A 20,638-nucleotide genomic window follows, 5' to 3' on the forward strand; every position below is an offset into this window, starting at 1 on the left:
CCCAGCTCAAGGTTGGATTTTTTAAACCATCTGTTCATGCAAGAACTAACTGGAACTATATTAATTCTTTCCAAGAGCAAGGATCCCAATGACCCAATCACCTTCTACCACTCTCCACCTTCACAGGTTCCACCACTTCCCTACACACTGAGGCCCTACCCCAGCATGTGAACCCTTGGGAGACACACTTAGCCCATACGCAACTCAGAGCATTAATCAAAGTTTCAAGGTCTTTGTATTTAAAAAAAAAAACGTGAAGGAAATGAGAATACAAGCTGAAGGCGTTACCAAACTCAGATTAGATCAAGGATTTCTAGCGAGAATATATGAAAAATTCTCAAAACTGCAGAAAAAAACATAGAATCAAGTTAAAAATGGACAAAACTTTTGACCTGACATTTTAGCAAAGAAGTTATTACTGATGGCAAATAAACACATGAGAAGATGCTCAGTGACCTTAATCCTTAGGGAAATGAGTTAAAGTGATGATAACAAACCCCAGGAGGCAAAGTCACAGCAGGTATCAGACCTTGGAACTTGAAAGGAGTTTCTCCTTAACCCTTCGGTGGCTGAACTGAAGTCTCTCCTGCCCTGGGACCAACCGAGAGCCAGGGGAGAGGCGGTTCCAGAACCGAAGCATGAGGAGAACAGAAGGATAAACTAACTAACCTCCCGGGGCCTGAGATGAGGAGAAGGTAGGGGAAGAAGGAAATGAGGAAGAGGAGAAAGAGGAGGAGGAAAAGCAAGAAAACAAGGACTAAGCAAAAAAGGGAAAGCCCTCCCCCAGCAACTCCTTGAGAGTTTATGACTGTCATTTGCTTTTATGGAGAATAGCATGTCAGATCCATGCGGCTTTGCTTTTATTATCTTTGGACTTCTCTGCTCGCTATTTGTTTGGGGGCTGGAGGGGAGAGACTGAGGCACAGAGGAAAGCCCAGACCGTGTTCCACTCTTGCCCCAACACAGGCCCTCGCCCCTGCTCCCACCGCCTGAGTCCTTCCTGGGCTTGGACCCGGCCTCCTCACCTCTCTCTGCCCCTGGCCACCAGGCTCCCTGAGAAACCGCCCCGTTTCTCTGATATTTATTTCAAAGTGCAAAGAGGATGCTTGCCTTTGTTTTTATGCTAGGATTAGTGCACTCAGTTTATTTTTTAGAAAAAGGAAAGAAAGAAAAAATGAGGAGAGAAAGGAAAAAGAAGGGGAGAAATGAAAAGAAATGAGGAAGAGAGAGCAAAGACCATGCCCTCTCCTCGGTGCCCCCCTCCCGTTTAGAAAGCCCCATTGACTTTCTCTAGGAAGCTGCAGAAACCTTCCCCCTCTCTAGGGGTGAATGGGGCCTGCTGTCGCCTACCTAGCCATCCCGTGGTCACTGGGGCCCACGCGCCTTTCTCTGCCTTTACTTTTGCTGTTTTTGCTGTTTGCTGTTTGCTTTCTGTTCTTTTGGGCCCGGCTTCCTCTGAGCTGTGTTAGTGTTAGCGCTCAGAAATCACCATAATCACAAAAATAATAACAATAATGATAATACTAATACTGCAATAATCCTGGAAAAGAAAAAGAAAAAATTTTAATTCCTGCTATAGGAGAAGAAAAGAGAAAAAAATTTAAAAAGAAAAAAAAAAACAGGAAGAGAATGAAACCTCCAAAGTATTTTATCACTACTTATAGGAAGAAATCCTGCTTTGAGAGTATTTGTAACGCGATTTTGTTGTCGTTTGTTGCTGCTTATTTCACTAAGAAAAACCCAACAGGTGAGACTGCCGAGCCCAGCCTGCTCGTCCTGAACTTTAATCCTAGTAGAGTGGAACCAAATTGCACTGAATGTATAGTTAACTCTGTCTTGAATTCTCTGTTTATGCAATGTGCTTGAAAGAAAAAATGTTAAAACTGTATCTATAATAATAATTTTTGATCATTTGTCTTTATGTCTGGCTGTGAATGTAGATTTTGTGTCCTGACAGCCCTGTTTCTGGTCCAAGTACTTTCTACTATAAACGTGAGTCATAATAAAAAGAAAAAAAGAGAGAGAAAGAGAAAAAAAGAAATGTAAAGTGGTAAGACTGTTACGGCAAAATGGACCAAATGGAGGAAGAGACGGTGCTGAGAGGGTACAGGAGACAGCGATTTCATTACACCAGTGGGCCTGACTGGGGTCACTCCAAGTGGGGCTTGGGGGCTTTTTTAGGGAAAGCAAGCAGGAGAAACAAAAGTAGATTTGGCATATCATGATTGGAGGGTTGGGTGACATCATAGGTTGCAGAGGAAGTTTAAACATGTCAAGTTGCATTGCCAGGTCATCAATTAAACAAGCATGGGTGACACAAAGGAAGAAATGTTTTGCTATCAGGTTTGTCTTGGACACATCTGCTCGGTTTAGTAGGTATTCTTGGTGGGCTTTTATTTAAAATTTTAATTTCCCTTTCAAGATCACTTTGGCATCATTTTAGAAAGTTACACACAGACACACTCACACTCACACACACACACACACACACACGCCCTATATTGAAACATTCACTCACATTATGACTTCACATCCTTTTCCTAGGCATCTGTCTAAGCTAGCAAGAAGTTTTGTTTATGCAATTTGTATAAAATAATTCGAGGCAGCTTTCTGGGCAGCTTCCATGAGATTTCAGTCAAGGTAGCATGACTCAGCAGAAAAATGCACAGAGTCATTAACACTCCAGAGGCACGGGTGAGTCTCGGATGTGTGACCTGAGAGAAAGTGAGCCTCCCAAATGCTGCACACTATGCGGGTACGATTCTATCTCCATGACACTCAGAAAGGGGGGGAACTCTTGAAGAGTGAGCAGTCGAATGTGGCCAGGGCTAGAGGGCGGAGGGGCTGGCCACATAGGCATGAGGGAACTTACTAGGGTGATGGAAATGTTTTTTGTCTTGACTGTAATAATGGTTTTTGGCAACCTCATAAAATCCCTTAAATGCAAAAGACTAAATTTTGCTAAATGTAAATCATACTTCAGTATCACAAAACACATCACAAAACACATCAACTGAGATACCAGAGGACTGACTTTATGATTGCATTTATGTGGAATTCAGGAAGCAGCCAAAGGATGGATAATACAGCTATGTAGAGAAACGCTGCCTCAAAATAAAAAATTAAAAAGAGCTCAGTGTAGCTCAGCGTGAAGGTCTTGGGTTCAGTTCCCAGTACCGCACACAAAATTTTCTTCAATAAATCTATATAACATTGTTATAGATGGATAACAATCCACAAATAATTTTAAAAATTAAAGAAAAATTAGAAAGAGAGGAAGAAGAGAAGGAAGATCCTGAAGGGTGCGCTTTGCCCTCAGAGAGTTATAAAACCAGAGACTAATAAAAGTTGTGTCCTTGGCATAGAAGCAATGGATGCTAGAGACAGAGGCCAGGAGGCAGAGTCAGGCGTGGGTGCGGAAGTAACACCCATGCAATCAGGTGGTGGTGTTGGAGAAGACGTGGAAAAAAATAAAACTGAATTTTCCCTAAAGGCACATGCCGGAGGGGCCTCTGCATAGAGTCATGCTATAGATGTGAAACAGAGGCTGTGTGGGAGGATACGGAGATCCAGGGCTAAAGAAAAACTTCAAGGTTCAAAACCAACATGTAACTATCAACCCTGACTTCCTGGAAGGAGAAAAAGAATTGAGAACCTCAGTCCCTTTGATTAGGCTAAAATGATGGACGTTTTTAAAAATGAAAGATACCTTGTGCAAAGTTAAGCGGTAGTTAGCAGAAGAGAAAAAGTGTTTGTAATGTCCAAAGCCAAAAAGGTTTAGAATCTTGTAGATACTATAAGAAGATATTCTGTAAACCAACAGAAAGTAACCTGAGCCAGGTATGGTGGTGCATGCCTGTAATCCCATCACTTGGGAGGCTGAGGCAGGAGGATCATTGGGAGTTTGATGCAGCCTGGGCTACAAAGTGAGTTCAAGCCAGCCTAAACTGCACAGTGAGACCTTGTTTCAAAACAAACTGAAAGAAAGGAAAAAAAGGAGAAGAAGAGGAGGAAGAGAAAAAAGAAGAAAAAAGAAGGAGGGTCACCTGGTTCTGCTATGCACATTGAGTGTCTGCATACCCGGGGTGCAGGTGGCCTGGAGTGACATGTGGGACAGAAGGAATTTGGAAATGAACGCAAGGGATTAAGAGGGGTCCCTGTCCAGACCGGCCATGCAGAGGACTAGCAACTGAGGAGCTGCTGACATCACAGCTGCCATCTCTTACACGTTTCAGAAGGGGCCAGGGCAGTGCTGTGTGGGCAAGGAGGGACAGACAAGTTTTAAGACCCATGCAAATACCTCACGGTCCATTGGGCACAAGGACACAGGTGGAGCTGGGAAATGTTCCTGCTTATCCTAGTGCAAACACGGAGGCTGAGTTCATTTGAAATGACCAGAGTGGGTGAGGTGAGAGGAGAACAGGGTGAGGTGAGAGGAGAACAGCTAGGACAGCAGCAGCAGGGTTGGTGGCAGGGACAGGGGGCAGCTGTGGTCTCCTCCCCTCCTGTTTTAATATCCAGACTCAGGCCCCAGCTTACATAGGAAAGACTCCCAATAAGGCAGGACAAGTAGCCACAGCCAGAGGACAATCTGGGGTCCGGATACTCCTGACCCAGAGCAAAGAGTCTCTGTGCGGCCTAGTGAGAGTCGTCCCCTCATTCCCCCTGTCCGCCTTGCGCGCGTGCGTGTGTGCGTGCGTGTGTTTGTGTGTGTGTGTGTGTGACATAAATCCAAGAAACTTTGAATAGTTTTGCATGAGTGCGTGTTTGTGCAAGACAGTGAGTTTGTGAAAGGGTCGCGTGAGTGTGCAGGGCAGTGTGTGTTTGGGAAGCGGGTGTTATTTTTGAAAGCTCTACTGCACTTCTGAAGCCTGACAGGGAAATCTGGGTCCCTCTAAAAGGCGGAAGACGCGGGAACTGGTGTCGCGGCTGGGGGGAGGTGGCCAGGGTGATGACTCAGCATCTGGGGCGGAGCGGGGTGGGACACTCTTTTATAAAACCCCGCGGCCCGAGGCCTCCATCTGCGCTACGCCCTTCTCCGAGGTCTACGTTGCAGTGTGCAGAGTCGGAGCCGCCGTCTACGCCGCAGCAAGCAGTGAGTCCGCGCCGCAGGGCCTCCGAGGGCTCCCCGGGCGCGGTGCCCGGGCTCCTTGGGGACCCGGAGCTGCCACGAGGGGCAGGCCGCCTGCAGCGTTGGGACGGCGATTGGGAACCCTGGGCGGAGTTGGGGGCCTCCGGGCGCCCAGAGCGCGCACACCCGGGCCTGGACCCCAGCGCGGGCGAGTTCGCTGCACCCTGGTCCTGCTCTCCAGACTCTAACGACCTTCACCTTTCCCCTCTAGTGGCGCCCTACACCATTGTGTACTTCCCAGTTCGAGGTAGGAGCCTGTGCCTGCAGGGAGGGAGGCAAAGGCCTGCGGGGCTGCAGCCCTCGCTACCCCGTTTACCTGGGTGAGGGACCCAGCCCAGTCTTAACCCTCCCTGACTACAATCCCAGGCCTCCTCCTTTGCTGGTCCGAGTCACCTGGTCATCACGAGGCTTTGTTCCCTTGTCCCCTCCCCTCACCACGCTCCCCTTGCTGGGTTGCTCTGAGGCTGGGTCTTGAGTGTTCCCACACTCGCCCCGCCCCCACACCCAGGACGCTGTGAGGCCATACGCATGCTGCTGGCTGACCAGGGCCAGACCTGGAAGGAGGAGGTGGTGACCATGGAGTCCTGGATGCAGGGCAAGCTCAAAGCTTCCTGTGTGAGTGCCTGCACCCTGGTGGGGGAGGGTCAGGCCTTAGGGGACGGTGATTAGGGTTGGGCCAGCCCATCTCTCCTCCTTCACATGGTTGAACCTCCCCTTCCCTACAGCTGTATGGGCAACTCCCCAAGTTCCTGGATGGAGACCTCACCCTGTACCAGTCCAACGCCATCCTGCGCCACCTGGGCCGCTCCCTGGGTGAGTCCAGAGGCCCTGGGCAGTTCAGGCAGGGGGTGGGCATTGGCCATCAGGCCACGGAGCAGGCCTGGTCCTCTGTCCTTCCCTATGCCAGGCCAGACAGCCTCTCTGGAGTTCTGAGTACCTTCTGTGTATTAGGTGCCCCCTCCCATCTGTCCACTCCCCTGCTGCTTCTCCCAGGCTTGTGGCCCCAGCAGCCACATGCCTAGGTGGGGGATGCTAGATCAGGTTCCTGTCATGCACTGTCTGTTCTCTTGACCCTCAGGACTTTATGGGAAGGACCAGAGGGAAGCAGCCCTGGTGGATATGGTGAATGACGGCGTGGAGGACCTCCGCTGCAAATATGCTACCCTCATCTACACTAAATACGTAAGCCTGGGAGAGAGGGGCACTCTGGTGGTGAATGGAGGAAGGGGCTCTTATACCCTCATCTCCGGCCCACACATTGCTCTGGCTGACCCCTTCCTTGGTTAGGGTGTTACAGCCGAGGGACAGGTTCCAGCACCAGGTGGCTCCCAAGGAGGGGGGATCTGTACCAGTTTCTGGAAGGAGGTGCTGATAATTTCAGATAGGCAGTGGGTGCAGATCTGAGCTCACCTGGGGACCCGGGGCCGACTAGCAGGGGCAGACTGTTTATGTGCTTTTGTGTGCATATATATGTGTGACTGTGGGTGGGGGGAGGCTAGATCCTCAAGGTCTTGAACCTTCTTGTGTGAACTTTTCCCGAAGGCCATGGGGGCCACTGAGGAGACTGAACAAGGCTGTGTCTGGAAGGGTCCTCAGTGGAGCCAGCTCTGAGGTTTTTGCAGTAATCTTTAGGAGATCCTAGCAGGCATGGCCAGGTGGAATGGGTGGGAAAGCTAAGTGGTTCACGTGGGCAGGGCTTGCTTATGGGGTGGGTGTGGTGGGGGAGCAGAGGAGCATTTGGGGCTCCTGAGGTCTCCAAGGTGGGCTACAGAACAGGGGGTGGCCCACGTGGATCAGGGGCTCGTGCTGGGAGGGTGAGAGGAGAATGCCCAGCCTTGGCATCCTTCCTGCAGGAGGAGGGCAAGAGTGACTATGTGAAGGCCCTGCCTGGGCATCTGAAGCCTTTTGAGACTCTGCTGTCCCAGAGCCAGGGGGGCAAGGCTTTCATCATGGGTGACCAGGTGAGTCTCCCTCTCCTGGGTCTTTCCTTGCCATCTTCTCTTCATAACTGGGGACAGATGGGAGTCATTCCTATGGCAAAGTAGGACACACCTAGGGGGTGGGCTCAGCTCCCTGCCCAGACCCCTACCCCAGCCCACTGACATCTTGACGCCTACCCTGCAGATCTCCTTCGCAGACTACAACCTGCTCGACTTGCTGCTAATCCACCAAGTCCTGGCCCCCAGCTGCCTGGATGACTTTCCCCTGCTCTCGGCCTACGTGGCACGCCTCACTGCCCGGCCCAAGCTCAAGGCCTTCCTGGCCTCCTCAGACCATGTGAACCGGCCCATTAACGGGAACGGCAAGCAGTGAAGTCTCATGGGGCTCCTGGAAGAGCCAGGACTTCTCACCTTTCTTTTCTCAGCACCAATAAATTTTCTAAGACCAAAGCTGGGCTGTGAGCACTGTGTTTCCAGAGAGGAACTCAGGGACCTCACACGATGGGCTGGGGAGAGAGGAGCAGAGGATGCACCCAGAGACACAATGTTCTTCCGAAGCCCTTGGAGAAGTTTCCTGAACTTTAGAAATAGGAAAAGAATGGGAGGAAGGAAGATGGGGAGAAAGAAGAGGAGAAATCACTTGAGGTCACTGCCCTAGAGGAGCCTAGTCTGGTGAGGGAGGAAGCCTGTACTAGGCCTAGCTGGCATCCAGCAGCAGAAGGGGCACCGGGCTGACAGGTGAGAGGGGTCGCATCCCATCCTGGGAGCTGAGCAGCTCCAGTCCATGCTGGGCCAGTGAGGCTCACCCTGCTGTTCAGCCAAGTTAGGGTTTTTGGTTCATCCTGGTTGCACCAACCACACTGGTGTATTTGTTGGAATTTTCCAGAGAAACCAAACCAAACCAGAGGCAAAATTTCACCTCTGACCTTTCAGAGATGTTGATTTATGTTTTGTGTTTTTTGTTTTGGTTAGTCCTGAGAATTACATTGTGAGATATCAAAGGAAAAAAAATTGAAATTTAGTGCAGCCTCAACATGGCAAGGAACCTTCAGAAGAAAATAAAGACCCCGCAATGCAGTTAGTATCGAACATCTGTAACTGGGACACAGCAAAATATGGTGTAGAGAGACAAAGCCAAGGGGCTGGGGCTGGGATAAATTACTGTTACTGTGGCAGAGAAGGGACGAGGAGGATGAGGGGGTAGTTCAGCAAGCTCTTGGCACAGGTTCCCCCTCCTGTCTTCAGTTTTCTGTGGTGGTACCAGAACACCTGAGCTGGGTAATTTATAAAGGGAAGAGGTTTATTTTGGTTCATTGCTCTGGAATTATAGAAGCATAGCATTACAATCTGTTTTGCTTCTACTGGGAATTTCATGACAAAAAGGGCACACAGGATCCTGTGGAAGGAGGCATGTGTGCCAGAGAAAGGGACCTCGTGATAACTGCCCCACCCCACTTTCCCACAAGACAAGCATTAATCCATTCATGAGGGTTCTGGCCCAGGGATCTAATACCCTTCAGGGCCCCAGGATATGTTGGCAATTAAATTTAAATGTGCGTTTTGGTGAAAAACAAAAAACAAAAAAAACCATGTTTAAGCCATAACAGCTTCATAAGGAAATTTCATCCTTTGCTTTTAAGAAGAAAGGACAGAATGACCTTCCATTTGCTATTTTTAAAAAATTTTTATTTAAAGAGAAAAAAAGGAAAACAGAAAAAGGGTAGAAGTAATACAGAATTTTAAAAAAACACTTAAGAAATCACCAGTTGATAAATTACATACTGTCATCTTAGAAATAGTTGTTCAAATTGCAAAATTAAAGCATACAAAGTGGACATTCAAACAGTGAGACTGCAAACAGTTGTACTCAATGATCCAACAAAAACTTAGTAATATGGTTATCTATCTTACACACTTAAACATACATGCAGTTATATCCTTTAGAGCACTTTCTTTTCCTTTTTTACAATAGCAATTACACATTTTGGATTTTATTACTCTTAGATTTCTTATTAGTTTTTACCCTAGAGATACAATGTGATATTTATAAATATGATTCTTATTTATTTCGCTTATGAGGATAGTCTCCAGTTGCTTCCATTTACCTATGAAGGCCTCAAGATCATCCTTTTTATAGCTGAGTAATATTTCATTGTACAAAAATACCACATCTTTTTCATCCACTCTGCAGTTGATGGGCATTTTGGTTGTTTCCAAGATTTAGCTATTATAAATTGTGCGGCTATCCATTTGCTGTTTCTCCAGTGTCTTTAACTCAAGTATTAATAAGCCACAGTGGCATCTTTTGGGGTGGCACACCCAGAACTTCATTTTCTCCATTCAAAATTTTCCTAAGAAGTTTTACATATGAAAATTTGAGTCCTTGGCTGCAGAGTGAAGAGTTTAGTAGCTGGTAACTACAAAGAGAAAAACACAGATTCCAATGGGGATGAAAGAGAGAGAAAACAAAAAACCCCAGCACATTTCTCCTAAGGGGAAATCCTTCAAAGTCACCCACAGGGATGGTCTCCCAGGTGGCTGGAGAGCTCCTCTGGGTGGAGCTATCAACCTAGGTATCTGAGTTGGTGTGGGCTGTGTAGGTCCAAGAGGGGTTTTCTTTGATTCTGATGATACGGAGGTGCACAGCAGCCCTTTTATGTGGTCTTTCCAACTCCATAGTGTGTGTGTGTGTGTGTGTGTGTGTGTGTGTGTGTGTGTGTGTGTGTATGCGTGTATGCGCGCTATGCGTGTTATGGTTTACATGTCTCCACATATATCATGCTCTCATAGGTGGGATTTTGGGGAGGTGATTGAGTCGTAGAGGTACGATACCCATCAGTGGATTAGTTCACTGACGATGTTGGGAGGTGAAGCCTGGTGGGAACAGGTGGTCACTGGCCTGGCCTGAAAAGATTGTATCTTTCTCCTCCCTCTTGATCCCTCTCTGCTTCCTGCCCGCCCTGCCATGGCTGGCTCCCCTCCTCTATGCCACCTGACTGTGAGCCTGCCAACTATGGACTGAAACTTCTACAAAGTGGAGGCCAAATAAACTTCTCCTTCTCTAATTTGTGAGTGTGGGATATTTTGTCCTAGCAATGAGAAAATATCTAAGACAGTGCGGTTTTTCTCAAAATCCTTGATGGACCCATCTCCTAGTTGAAAAGAGGTGTTAAGGAAAATCAGCAGAGGCCTTTTGTTTTTTTGTTTTTACTGTAGGCAGTATGTTCCAAGAATACCATCCAGAGCCTGATGTGGTGGAATAGCCCTGTAATTCCTGTACTCTGGGAGGCTGAAGCAGAAGGGTCACAAGTCCAAGCTAGCTTGGACAACTTAGTGACTTAATGTCTCAAAACAGGAAGATGAAGGAAGAAAAAGGCTGGGGATGTAGCTCAGCACAAGAGGTTCAATCCCCAGTCCTGAAAAAGAAAAAGGAAGGGTTAATCTGTGTGTGTGTGTGTGTGTGTGTGTGTGTGTGTGTGTTTATGGATAGTCATACGGTCCAAGGGTATTGCTTCTGGCCACTCAAGTCCAGCTTCTTGACTGATTTTTTTCTGAAGTCCTTTTTATGTCTCAATCTTTATACTCCATTTTCCCAAAGGCCTGGGGATGGTATGGGGCATGCAACACTGATGAGTACTCACAGTCTTTGGGAGCAAGTGGCTTATTTCTTTCTTTCTTTCTTTCTTTTTTTTTTTTTTGTGAATTTGTACTTTTATTTAAAAGTGGTTTATTTCTGCTGTAGATGCATTCCTTGGTCTGATTTAAAAGAAGGCCCTAATAAGGAACAGTGACCGTCATTAATCTTTATAGCTGTTACCAGTCTGCCTGACCTGGTGGCCTTCAGTCCATCCACTAAACACAGGGACAACCACAGGTAGTGGGAAGAGACTGAAACTGGAGACAAAGCTATTTTGGGAGACTTTAAAGGGCACTATGGGCCCTGGAGGACATTTCGAGGCAAGTTAGTTTTCTCCAGAATTGGTGACATTTATTAGTAGTGTATTGGGAAATAATTTGGCCAGAAATTTTGTGGATGGCAGCACAGAACCAATTTAGCTTCCTGTAAGTATGCATGTGCATACACACACGCATTAGCAGTTACACACACACATACATGTGCTTGTGTGTGTGTTATAGGGATGAAACCCAGGGCCTTTCCACTAAGCTACATCCTGGCTTTTTATTTCTTATATTTGAGACAAACTCTCATTAAGTTGCCCAGGCAATTTGAGATCTTCCTGCTTCAGCCTTGAAAGGTACAGGGGTTACAGGTGTGCACCACCTCACCTGATCCTTTTTAGCTCTTTAACTACCCTCCAGCTTCCCATTGGCCCCATCTGATGAGAGGTAAGTGCAAACCAAGAAGTCATAAAAAAAGAGGGGGCTGGGGATTTAGCTCAGCGGCATAAGGGCCTTCCTTGCAAGTGTGCGGTGGTGAGTTCAATCCCTGGTACCAATTAAAAAAACGAAAAAGACAAAAAAAAAAAAAAAAAAAAAAAAAGAAGAGAGGGGCCACAGGCAGTCCCTTTGACAGCTATGTGGCACTTCTTTGTTTCTCTTATTTTCAGACCCTGAAGCATTTATCTGATAATCGATACTATCAGTCAGAGATAAAGACGTTTTATAAACTGAGTGGAAAAGTGATGTCTCCTACATTGTTAATTAATTTTCAAACACATGCATTTGGTAGACACATTCAGGCCACAGCAGTTAAACAAGGTTAACAATTACATGTCCACTGGCAATGGGAGGGCCAGTAGGAGGTAAAGAATCTATGAGACTTCCATACTGTGTCAACACCACGGCAAACTCCAAATGCATTAAGATAGTCAGTGCAAACAGTGCCAATTCCTCCTTTTTCCAGCGTGCAGCTCTAGTAAATGCTGTGAGTTATGCAGATTGGGATGATTTTAGAGTAGGCAGAGAATATGCTTCCAGTGTTTCACGAGGGGAGAATATGGCACAGTCAGATTATGTTTCCGGGCAAGTTCACCCTCAGGGACTGTTACAATTTAGAAGTAAATCTGTGTTGTTCATAAGTGTATCTAAGAGGTCCTAAAAGGCACTCTGAGGCTTTGAAGCTATGTCTATAGTTGCAAAGCAACCATGTGGAGTGAAGGGGGTGGGTTCTGCCCCATGAAAGGGAGCTCTACAGCAGTGATTGTAATAGTTACAACGATGCAAGATGATGGACCTGTGGTTAACGGGCTGTTCATGCTTGAGCTGTCATTGTGAGTAATCCTGTGTCTTACGATCTCGGAAGAGAGCTAACACAGCACTAGAGAAGTGTTAAAAACATCCCAAATGAGAAGCCACTAGTCTGGGTGACTCTCACGCTTTATATTCCTACAGTAATAAATTCCTTCCTTGCTCAGTGTAAACAATTCAATGAGACTAGAAACTACCAATCAGAAATGGACCACTAACCAGAGGCTTTCCACTCTGACCAATCAGAATCGTTTTCTTTGTCTTGCTTCTGAGAACACTTTATAAAGCTGTCCTCTCCCCCTCCCCACGGAGCACTGGCGACTTGTGACTCGATGCTGCTCCTATTCATGAATACTTCAACTCTAAAATGTAGAGGTGTTCAAGCGAATCTTTTAACAGGTCTGGGGCCACAAGTGAGTCCAAAGGAGGCTCCTCCCCAGCACCATGATATCCAGGCCCCCTGCTGAGCCCTCAGACTTTGCCAAACAAGCTCCACCACTGGCTCTGAGTTGACAGGAGCATTTTTGATCTGGACTGGGTTTAGAAGTCATGGCAAGAATTAAACTGGGTCCTGTGGAGAAGCCATAGGTGTCTGAGCTGTTCAGAAAAAAACCTGAGTTCAAAAAGGACTCTAGTAGGCCAGGTTCCAGAAAGAAAATGATGGCTTTATTTAGGTTCAGGGAGTCTGAGCCTTCTTGTCAGAACTTATGCTGTTCTAAGAGAAAAGGATGAATCTTACTAAAAATAACCACAGCCATGTGTTTGTATGTTGAATCTCAATATGTGAGCTAAATAAGCCTCATTATTTCATAAGAGTAGTTTGCCTCAGATATTTTGTTACAGTGATAACGAACTCATACACTCAGCCTTGAGTATCTTGTTATAGAAACACAGAAGAGATTAAGAGAGAGCCTAGGAAAATCTTTGGCTACTTGCCGTGGGAGCATTTTCATCCAAGGTCACCTGGCCTGTTTGATACTCGTATTATAATCATGAGTGAAAGAACAATCACACTGGTCAGTGAGGGTTCCTGTGAGGGGGCATGAACGGCCTTACCAACTCTCTCTAAATATGTTAAGATCTTCTACAAGCTGGGGCAAAGGCCTTTGTGATTTAAAAGTTCTGCTACAGGTCTGGGGATGTAGCTCAGTGGTACAGTATTTGCCTAGCATATGTGAGACCTTGGATCCCATTTCCAGCAGCCGCCAGCCCCACAAAAAGCAAAACTCTGCTCCTGTCTAGCAGACTTGAATTCCTCGTGGTGGGGCCCAGGATAAATCACAAGGGTCCCTGGCACAGCAGGTCTGGAGCTGACCGTCCGTCCCATCAGAGAGCCAAGGAAATAAGGGGGCTGTTGTGTACAGCATGGGAACCTCTGCCAAGTTCCTTTCCCAACTAAGAGCATTTATATAAGTACTTCAGCTTCAGCTTATAGAGCAGGCCAGAGCACTTGCTGTGAATCCTGCAGAGAAAGGAAATTAAACCAGACAGCTCAGTGTTTAAAGAGAAGTTTTAAGAGTAAAAGGAATTTTGGGGAGGACTAGAGTTGAAGAAGAGGGATTCAAGACAGGGCTCAGAAATCCAATAGATCTTCCAGGGGAAGAATAGGTGAGTGAAAAAGGAGATTGCTTAGTAGGTGTGGATTTAACTTTTACTCTAAATCTGATTTTTGAGGATTTGTTGTTGTTGTTTGTTTGTTTGGTGCGTATGTGGCAATAGGGATTGATCCCAGGCTTTTGCACTGAGTTAATTCCCAGCCTCTTTTTCTACTTTTTGTTTTGAGACAGGGTCTCACTAAGTTGCTAAGTTACTCAGGCTGGGTTTGAATTTATAATCTTCCTGCCTCAGCCTCCCGGAGTGCTGGGATTACAAGTGTGGGCCGACATTCCCAGTTTGATTTTCTCTAAGACTATCCACAACCCTCTTTCTTTCCTCCATCCCCTCCCTTTTTTTTGCAGTATGGGGCATGGAATCCACAGCCTTCTGCAGATTAGGCAATCACTTTACCTCTGAGCCACTCCCCCAACCCTAGGTCCTCTTTTCAGTTTTTCTCTTCATTTGTTTAACATGAGATCTCTTCAAAAAATTTTTTTTTTAAATATAGTTTAAAGTATAAAATATAGTTGTCCCAGTTCAAAGGACCCATTGTTGAGCTGGGCATGGTGGCACATGCCTGTTATCCCCGCACTCAGGAGGCTGACACAGGATGATAGCCATGAGTTTGAGGCCAGCCTGGGCTGCATAATGAGTTCAAGGCCAGCTTGAACTACATAGTGAGACTCTGTTTCAAAAAACCAAACCAAAATAAAACAAAGGACCCATTGTCTGGCCATTGCCTAGTGGGATCTTCAAGGGTTTATTTATTCCAAAGGCAACACAATCACAACAAGCCTCTCCATAGGAAGAGCAGGAAGTAAATCTGCCAGTTTAGAATAAAATCTTTACCATAAATAGAAGATGCATCCCGGAAGTGGGTGCAGATGATACAGCCTTTATGATCCAAAGAGATCACTCCCGGTGGTAGCCCCAGAATCCAAAGGCCTTCACTGTCACAGGCAACTGTGACACAGGAAGACTCGTGACCTATTAATGCTGGGCACCAGGAGGGTGCTCTAGAACCAGGATTTCCCAGTGTTAACAAGACAGTAAGGTTGGGATAAGAAAGGGCCCACTGGACAGGGATTACTAAGAAAAACTCCCCAGAGGGCTGGCAGAGGCTGACCAAGAAAGTGGTATTCCTCTCCCCCTCCTGGGTTCCTGGTCTGTTCTGCTGCCCCTGGCTGGCAGAGACCAGAAAGAATGCTCTCATGGGTCACAAAGCTAAGCTTTTGGGGTGTAAAATAAGACAAAGATGCTTGTTTAGATGTATTTTGTAACAGAAAATGCACTCCTACAGCCAGTATCCTTCAGTTTCTTAGTTGTCCGGGTAATAGTTCTTATTCCAGCTCTGGCTGCTTCTGTCTCTTAAAAACGCTGGTCACTGTGATGCGCAGCTGGTCACTATGGTGCACACTGTATAAACAGTCCCCAATGGACAAGCCCTCCTGCCTCTGTACTTCCTGTTTGTTTATTCCACATAAGCCCTAGACCACCAGAGATCAGGCCCTGATACTGTGGGAATCATCCGGGTCAGTACCTGTCAGTGTAAATAAATCTACCTCCAAATCCTGGGTGTCTTTTCAGTGTTTGTTTACTATTGCAATTCTACTCGGGATCCAGAGCAAAGTTCATCTCTGTAGGCAGGGTCCTGGCAAGAACTGTCACCTCCCCAGTCCTTCTCATCATGACACAAAGGACAAAGGAAAACAATAACTGTCTGTGTGGAGAGAGAGCGTTAGAAACAGGAGGCCTCATTATAGAATCCAGCAAGATTGTCATCCCACAGATCCAATCCACTCAAATGTTTTCTGCATTCAACACGAACTTACAAAGGGAGAAAAGAGCCGCAGTCTACCTGGAATCCCAGCATTTGAGAGGCTGGGAAAGGAAGATCTTGAGTTAGAGGCCAACCTGTACTGCACAGTGAGACCCTGTCTGAAAAAAATTTAAAGAAAAGGAAAGAAAAAAAATTTTTTAAAAAGGAAGAAGGAAGGGAAAGAAAAGAGGGCTGGGAATTTAGCTCAGTGGCTTAAATGCTTGCCTGATAAGAGTGAGGTCAGGAAGTTGATCCCCGGTACCAGAAAATAAAAATAAAAAGAAAATAGACAAGGAAATATTCTTACCAACGTTTGATTCCATGTGTAGCCAGAGATCTGGCAGTGTGATGCACTGACTCCTTAACTTCTGCTGGCTTTTGTCACCTAGCAGGATCTGGGTGTAGCAGCCCAGGAACAAGCAATGTCCCAGCAGGGAATCCCCTTCTTGTCATCAGAAACTAAGGGAGGCAAAATTTTACCTCTGTCTTCTTGGGGGTTTTTTGTTTGTTTTGCTTTGTTTTTAGCTGAGGCTAAGAATTAAATCATCATACGATGAATAAAAAGAGAAGAACATTCAAATTTATTTAACAGTAGTTCTCATGGCCCAGGAGCCTCCAGGGGCGATGAAGACGTAAGGAGACACCTAACCCTGGACACTCATGTCCTGAGTCGGACAAGGAGTTGCAAATTGTGAAGGAAAGATAAGGCCAGGGAGCTCGGGCTAAGGCAGCTGACTGGGCGGAGATGTGATTAGGAACGTAAGGTCAGTGTAACTAAGTTGGTTTGTGCAGCTTTCCCTTGACCTCAGTAGGCTGTCCTTGGTGACTAGAATGACACTTTTCTTCTCGTGCAGGGAGAGCATCTTTTCTGTGGGAATTTCATCTCCAGCCTTAAAGACAAGGATGGTCAGAGTATTCTTATAGCGCCTGCGTTTTCAAGCACTTTAACTCAAAATAGTTGTCGTGTCGGTGTGGCATATTTTGGGGTGGCGTGTTCTCAAATCTTTGAGCGTACACATACATGTATAACAACAGAGTTATTATATGGTATTGACTTATTCATTATAGATCTGCCGTCTGTAAGCTGGAGACCCAGGGAAGCCAGGGGTGCAGTTAAAAGCTTGAGCCAGATGCCAGCCTACATTGAAGACCTGAGGACCAAGAGGGCCAAGAACAATAGTCTGATGTGCCGGCACAAGCAGGCAAATGAATCCAACCTTCTGCCACTTTTTTCTTCCATTCAGACCCTCAGCGGATTGGGTGATGTGTTTGCACACTGGTGAGGCCATCTGTGTTACTCAGTCCAGATTCCAATGCAGATCTTCTCCAAAAAATCCTTACACATGCACCCAGAAATCATGCATAACCAGCTGCCTGGCATCCTGCAGCCCAGCCAAGCTGACATGGGAAATGAGGCAGTCCAGGGGACTCTCCACCATCTCCTCTCACCATGCAGTGGGGAGTGCGGGGGGGGGGAGGGAGGAGAGAAACCCAGCCTAGTAATGGGGGTTTGGGGCTCTGTAGCATGGGAGACTCAGGCAAAGCAGAGAGATTGGGGTGACTCAGGCAAACCAGACATTGGGGTGTGAGCAGGCCAGGGCTGGAGGACCCAGAAGAACAGGGCCTTCAGTGTTCCTGAGGATGCTGGAGGAGAGGAGCCATGGAAGGTTCCTTTGGTGCAGCCTGGAGGGGTAAAGACACTTCTCTAGGAGCCTTACCCAGGCCAGAACCTGCCATCAGTCCCAGGAAGACCCTCCCCCCAACAGAAGCCCATCAGGATATCAACTCCCTTCAGTGTCCAAGAAAACTCGTAACAGGTTGAAACCTTCCAGGAACTCTCACTGAGGGCAGAGGAGGAAGAATTTGCATCCTGGCTGCGATCTGCTGCCAGATGCTATAGGGGTGAGGCAGATGGTCCTGCCTCTAGCGCAGATGGTGACAGCAGAACCACCTGAGCAGGCCCTGATGTGACTGGACAGAAGGTCTCAGGTGAGATGTCTACAGGTGCTTGGTATCCCAAACAAAAAAACTGAGCAAGACACTCAAAAGCAGTAGCAGGAGTAAGATTTATGAAAAGCAATGGGAGCAAAAGTGCATTCTGCAGAGCTGGAGTAGACCAGTGAGAAGAGCTCACGGGCCTAGAGGGGCAGCTACTGGGTCTTTTAAGTCCTGGAATCACGGGAGGCTCTATATCTAGGGATGGACAGAGCTGTGGCCTAACAGGGTACCTGACTTAGCCTACCCAGCAGGAGGGGGAGTTTTTGACCACAAAAGATTTTTAGAGGAAGTGTTGTGGCATCCAAAGCCTGCTGTGAGGTGATCACAATCATAATGTAAATAGGCCAGGGTCACATACCTTTGTTTCTGTGCATACCTGGAGGTCTTGGGCTGGGGGACAGGACACCCTTTCTCTGTTGATTTTTCTGGCCTTTTGACATAGTTGGCCTTGCTCTGGTTTCTAGATTTTTGCCTCAGCTTCCTGCTTTTTTATTTGTGCTCTATTTCCGCTTCACTGAGGCCACCGGAAACATCATGATCCACCTTAACATGACTGCATCTGCCGTACCTCGCCCCACCTGATCTCAAGGGAGGAGCCAGTGCCAGGTCTCTGGGGACAAGAGCCCAAGAGCCCTGCACAGGGCAGCAGGTCGGCTCTGGTAGTGCTGAGGGACTGCAGAAGGAAGCTCTGCAAAGGCTGAATCTCAAGTGGCCTCCCTCACTGTCCACTTTGCCAGGGGAGAAAGAAGACCAAGATCAGCTTCTATAGACCTGGGCAGAGTACAGTGACCTTGGAAGGGGTGAGACTGGCAGATGGGAGTTTGGATGGTAAAAATGTCAGGGAGGGCTTAAGGATTGTTTGTGCACATAAATACACGTGTCCTCTGGGATTGCTGGCCCAAGGGACCTGCTCCAGAAAAGGGATCCTAACAATCAGTGCACCCAAAGATTAATAGGATCTGTCTCTATGTCACCCTACCACTCAGCCAGGTCAGCAGGTATCCAGGAATCCACTGCAGCAAAATGAACTTGGTGGCTTCAAGTGCATTCACCTATGCACATGTGTGGGTCAGGAATCCAGGTACGATGTAGTGGCTGAGATTCCAGCCCTCTCCTGTCAGCCCTGCCTCCCAATCCTGTGTGGTCAAAGTCCTACCCAGGTTCTCTGGAGACAAGCGAAACTGACCCAGTGACCCGGTATGCACTGAGAAACGCTGCCTTGAATCCAGGGGTGGTGATGCAATCCTGTAATTCCAGAAAACTTGGAGGCTGAGGCAGGAGAATCATAAGTTCAATCCTAGCCTGGGCAATTTAGAGACCTAATTAGATTAAATTTAAGTTTAATTTAAATTTTAAAAAATAAAGCTAAAAAAGACTGAGACTGTAGCTCAGTGTAAAGGTCCTGATTTCAATCCCCAGTACCAAACAAAACCAACAACAGCTAAAAAGCCAGCCAAACAAGCAAAATACCAATCTGCCTGAAGTATACAAGCCTCTCTCTCACTCAGAACTTTCCATCAGTTTCCCTGTGCACTCTCAATGCCATGAATATCTATGGGCAATAAATAATTTGGAAGAAATTTCTAATATGAGATAGAGAAAGAGACTTTAATAAACAGGAACATACTTGCAAAATTGTTATATAGATTTAATTCAATCCTGATCAAAATTTCAATAGTAGGGTTGGGGATGTGGCTCAGTGGTAGAGTTTTTGCCTTGCATGCAAAGGCTTTGAGTTCGATCCCCAGCACCAAACACACACACACACACACACACACACACACACACACACACACACACAGAGAGAAATAATAATATTAATAATAAACAGGAAAAAGTTACTCAGAGACAATGTAGACAGGCAGGCTATGCACACACAGAATGTTAAGTGAACTTTAGTCATTATCTTCAGGGAGATTAAAATAAGATATTATATGTGGAATATAAAAGAAGGAGGCTATTGAGAAGAACATCTAGAGAAAAAGGAGTTCTTGGAAATTAAAATATGAGAGCAGGAATGAAAAGCCTCAGGAGATAAAGTTGAAAAATATGTAAATATGAATAGAACAAAAGATAAAAGCCTGGAAAGACAAGAAAAATGAAATATACGGCAGGAGGCCCAGGAAGAGGGAAGGAGGAGCACAGAAAATCAAATAATAGGGGAGAAATGCAGTGAATAATATCATGTTTCCCAGGGCTGAAAAATACGAGCTTTCAGAGTGGAAGGCCCAGGACAATGACGGGGAGGGATCCAGAGTGATACAAAAGCAAAGATGAAAATTCAGAGCTTGGAGGAATTCAGTGAAAACTCTGCAACCTTCCAGACAGAAAAACTGACAGATCACAAAGGCTAAGGAATTGGAACTTGTGTCAGATTTCTTTAGGGTGGTTTAAAAATATGTCCGCAAATGTTCTGGCCCTCTGATATTTCTGGGCCCTCGGCGAAGGGGCGGGCTTTTGTGGCTGCCCAGTGTAGCAGAAGTGGTGCTGTGAGGCCTCTGGGGCTGAGTTAGGAAATATCACACACACGGTGGTTTCTCTGTGACTCTCATTACTATGCAAAATTACTACTTGCAGCCCTGACAATGCTGCAGGCACAGGTAAGGTAAGGGGAGAGAGACAGACAGAGATAGAGAGACAGAGAGACAGAGAGAGACCAAGCTGGAAGCAACCAGGTAAGCAAGGCGACCCCACTGCAGCTGTCATCTGCTTGGCTATACGAGAGCTGCCTAGCTGAGCTGAGACTCATAGCTTTCAGGTGTGGGACTTGGGGCTGGGGTGGGTAATGGAGAGAGAGGGGAGAGAGAGGTGGAGACATCCTTTCTCCCGGCTGCCCGGGTCTGGAAGTGACACGCTCCATTCTGCCCCATTTGCATGCAAGGTGGCAGGGAAACAGTGCAGCTCTGTGTCTAGGAAGAAGAAGTAAGTTGTGACAGCCAGTTGGTC

The 20,638-nt window shown here is 46.7% G+C and overlaps 1 protein-coding gene across 3 annotated transcripts; it reads left to right on the forward strand.

Moving 5' to 3' along the window:
- Positions 1-4,926: 4,926 nt before the first annotated feature.
- On the forward strand, positions 4,927-7,521 carry Gstp1 (glutathione S-transferase pi 1). 3 transcript variants are annotated; one of them, XM_005003029.3, is made up of 7 exons: positions 4,927-5,095; positions 5,343-5,378; positions 5,640-5,746; positions 5,857-5,944; positions 6,210-6,313; positions 6,985-7,092; positions 7,256-7,521. In XM_005003029.3, coding segments are annotated over exons 1-7 (633 nt in total). In that variant the 5' UTR covers positions 4,927-5,094; the 3' UTR covers positions 7,445-7,521. The 3 variants fall into 3 exon arrangements, with proteins under 3 accessions (XP_005003086.1, XP_003468154.2, XP_005003085.1); XM_003468106.3 differs by having other exon boundaries at positions 4,937-5,378; XM_005003028.3 differs by having other exon boundaries at positions 4,937-5,378; positions 7,269-7,521.
- The last annotated feature ends 13,117 nt before the right edge of the window (positions 7,522-20,638 follow it).

Source organism: Cavia porcellus, unplaced genomic scaffold (genome assembly GCF_034190915.1).
Source record: "Cavia porcellus strain 051 isolate PalLab524CR breed Dunkin Hartley unplaced genomic scaffold, mCavPor4.1 scaffold_17, whole genome shotgun sequence".
Lineage (NCBI taxonomy): Eukaryota > Metazoa > Chordata > Mammalia > Rodentia > Caviidae > Cavia > Cavia porcellus.

Bases quoted from the DNA above. Each gene is read 5' to 3' on its own strand.
- Gstp1 (XM_003468106.3), top strand. From the start codon at position 4,952: ATGACTCAGCATCTGGGGCGGAGCGGGGTGGGACACTCTTTTATAAAA. The intron at 5,379-5,639 runs GTAGGAGCCTGT...CCCCACACCCAG, and splicing joins TGTGTACTTCCCAGTTCGAG to GACGCTGTGAGGCCATACGC. The intron at 7,093-7,255 runs GTGAGTCTCCCT...CCTACCCTGCAG, and splicing joins CTTTCATCATGGGTGACCAG to ATCTCCTTCGCAGACTACAA.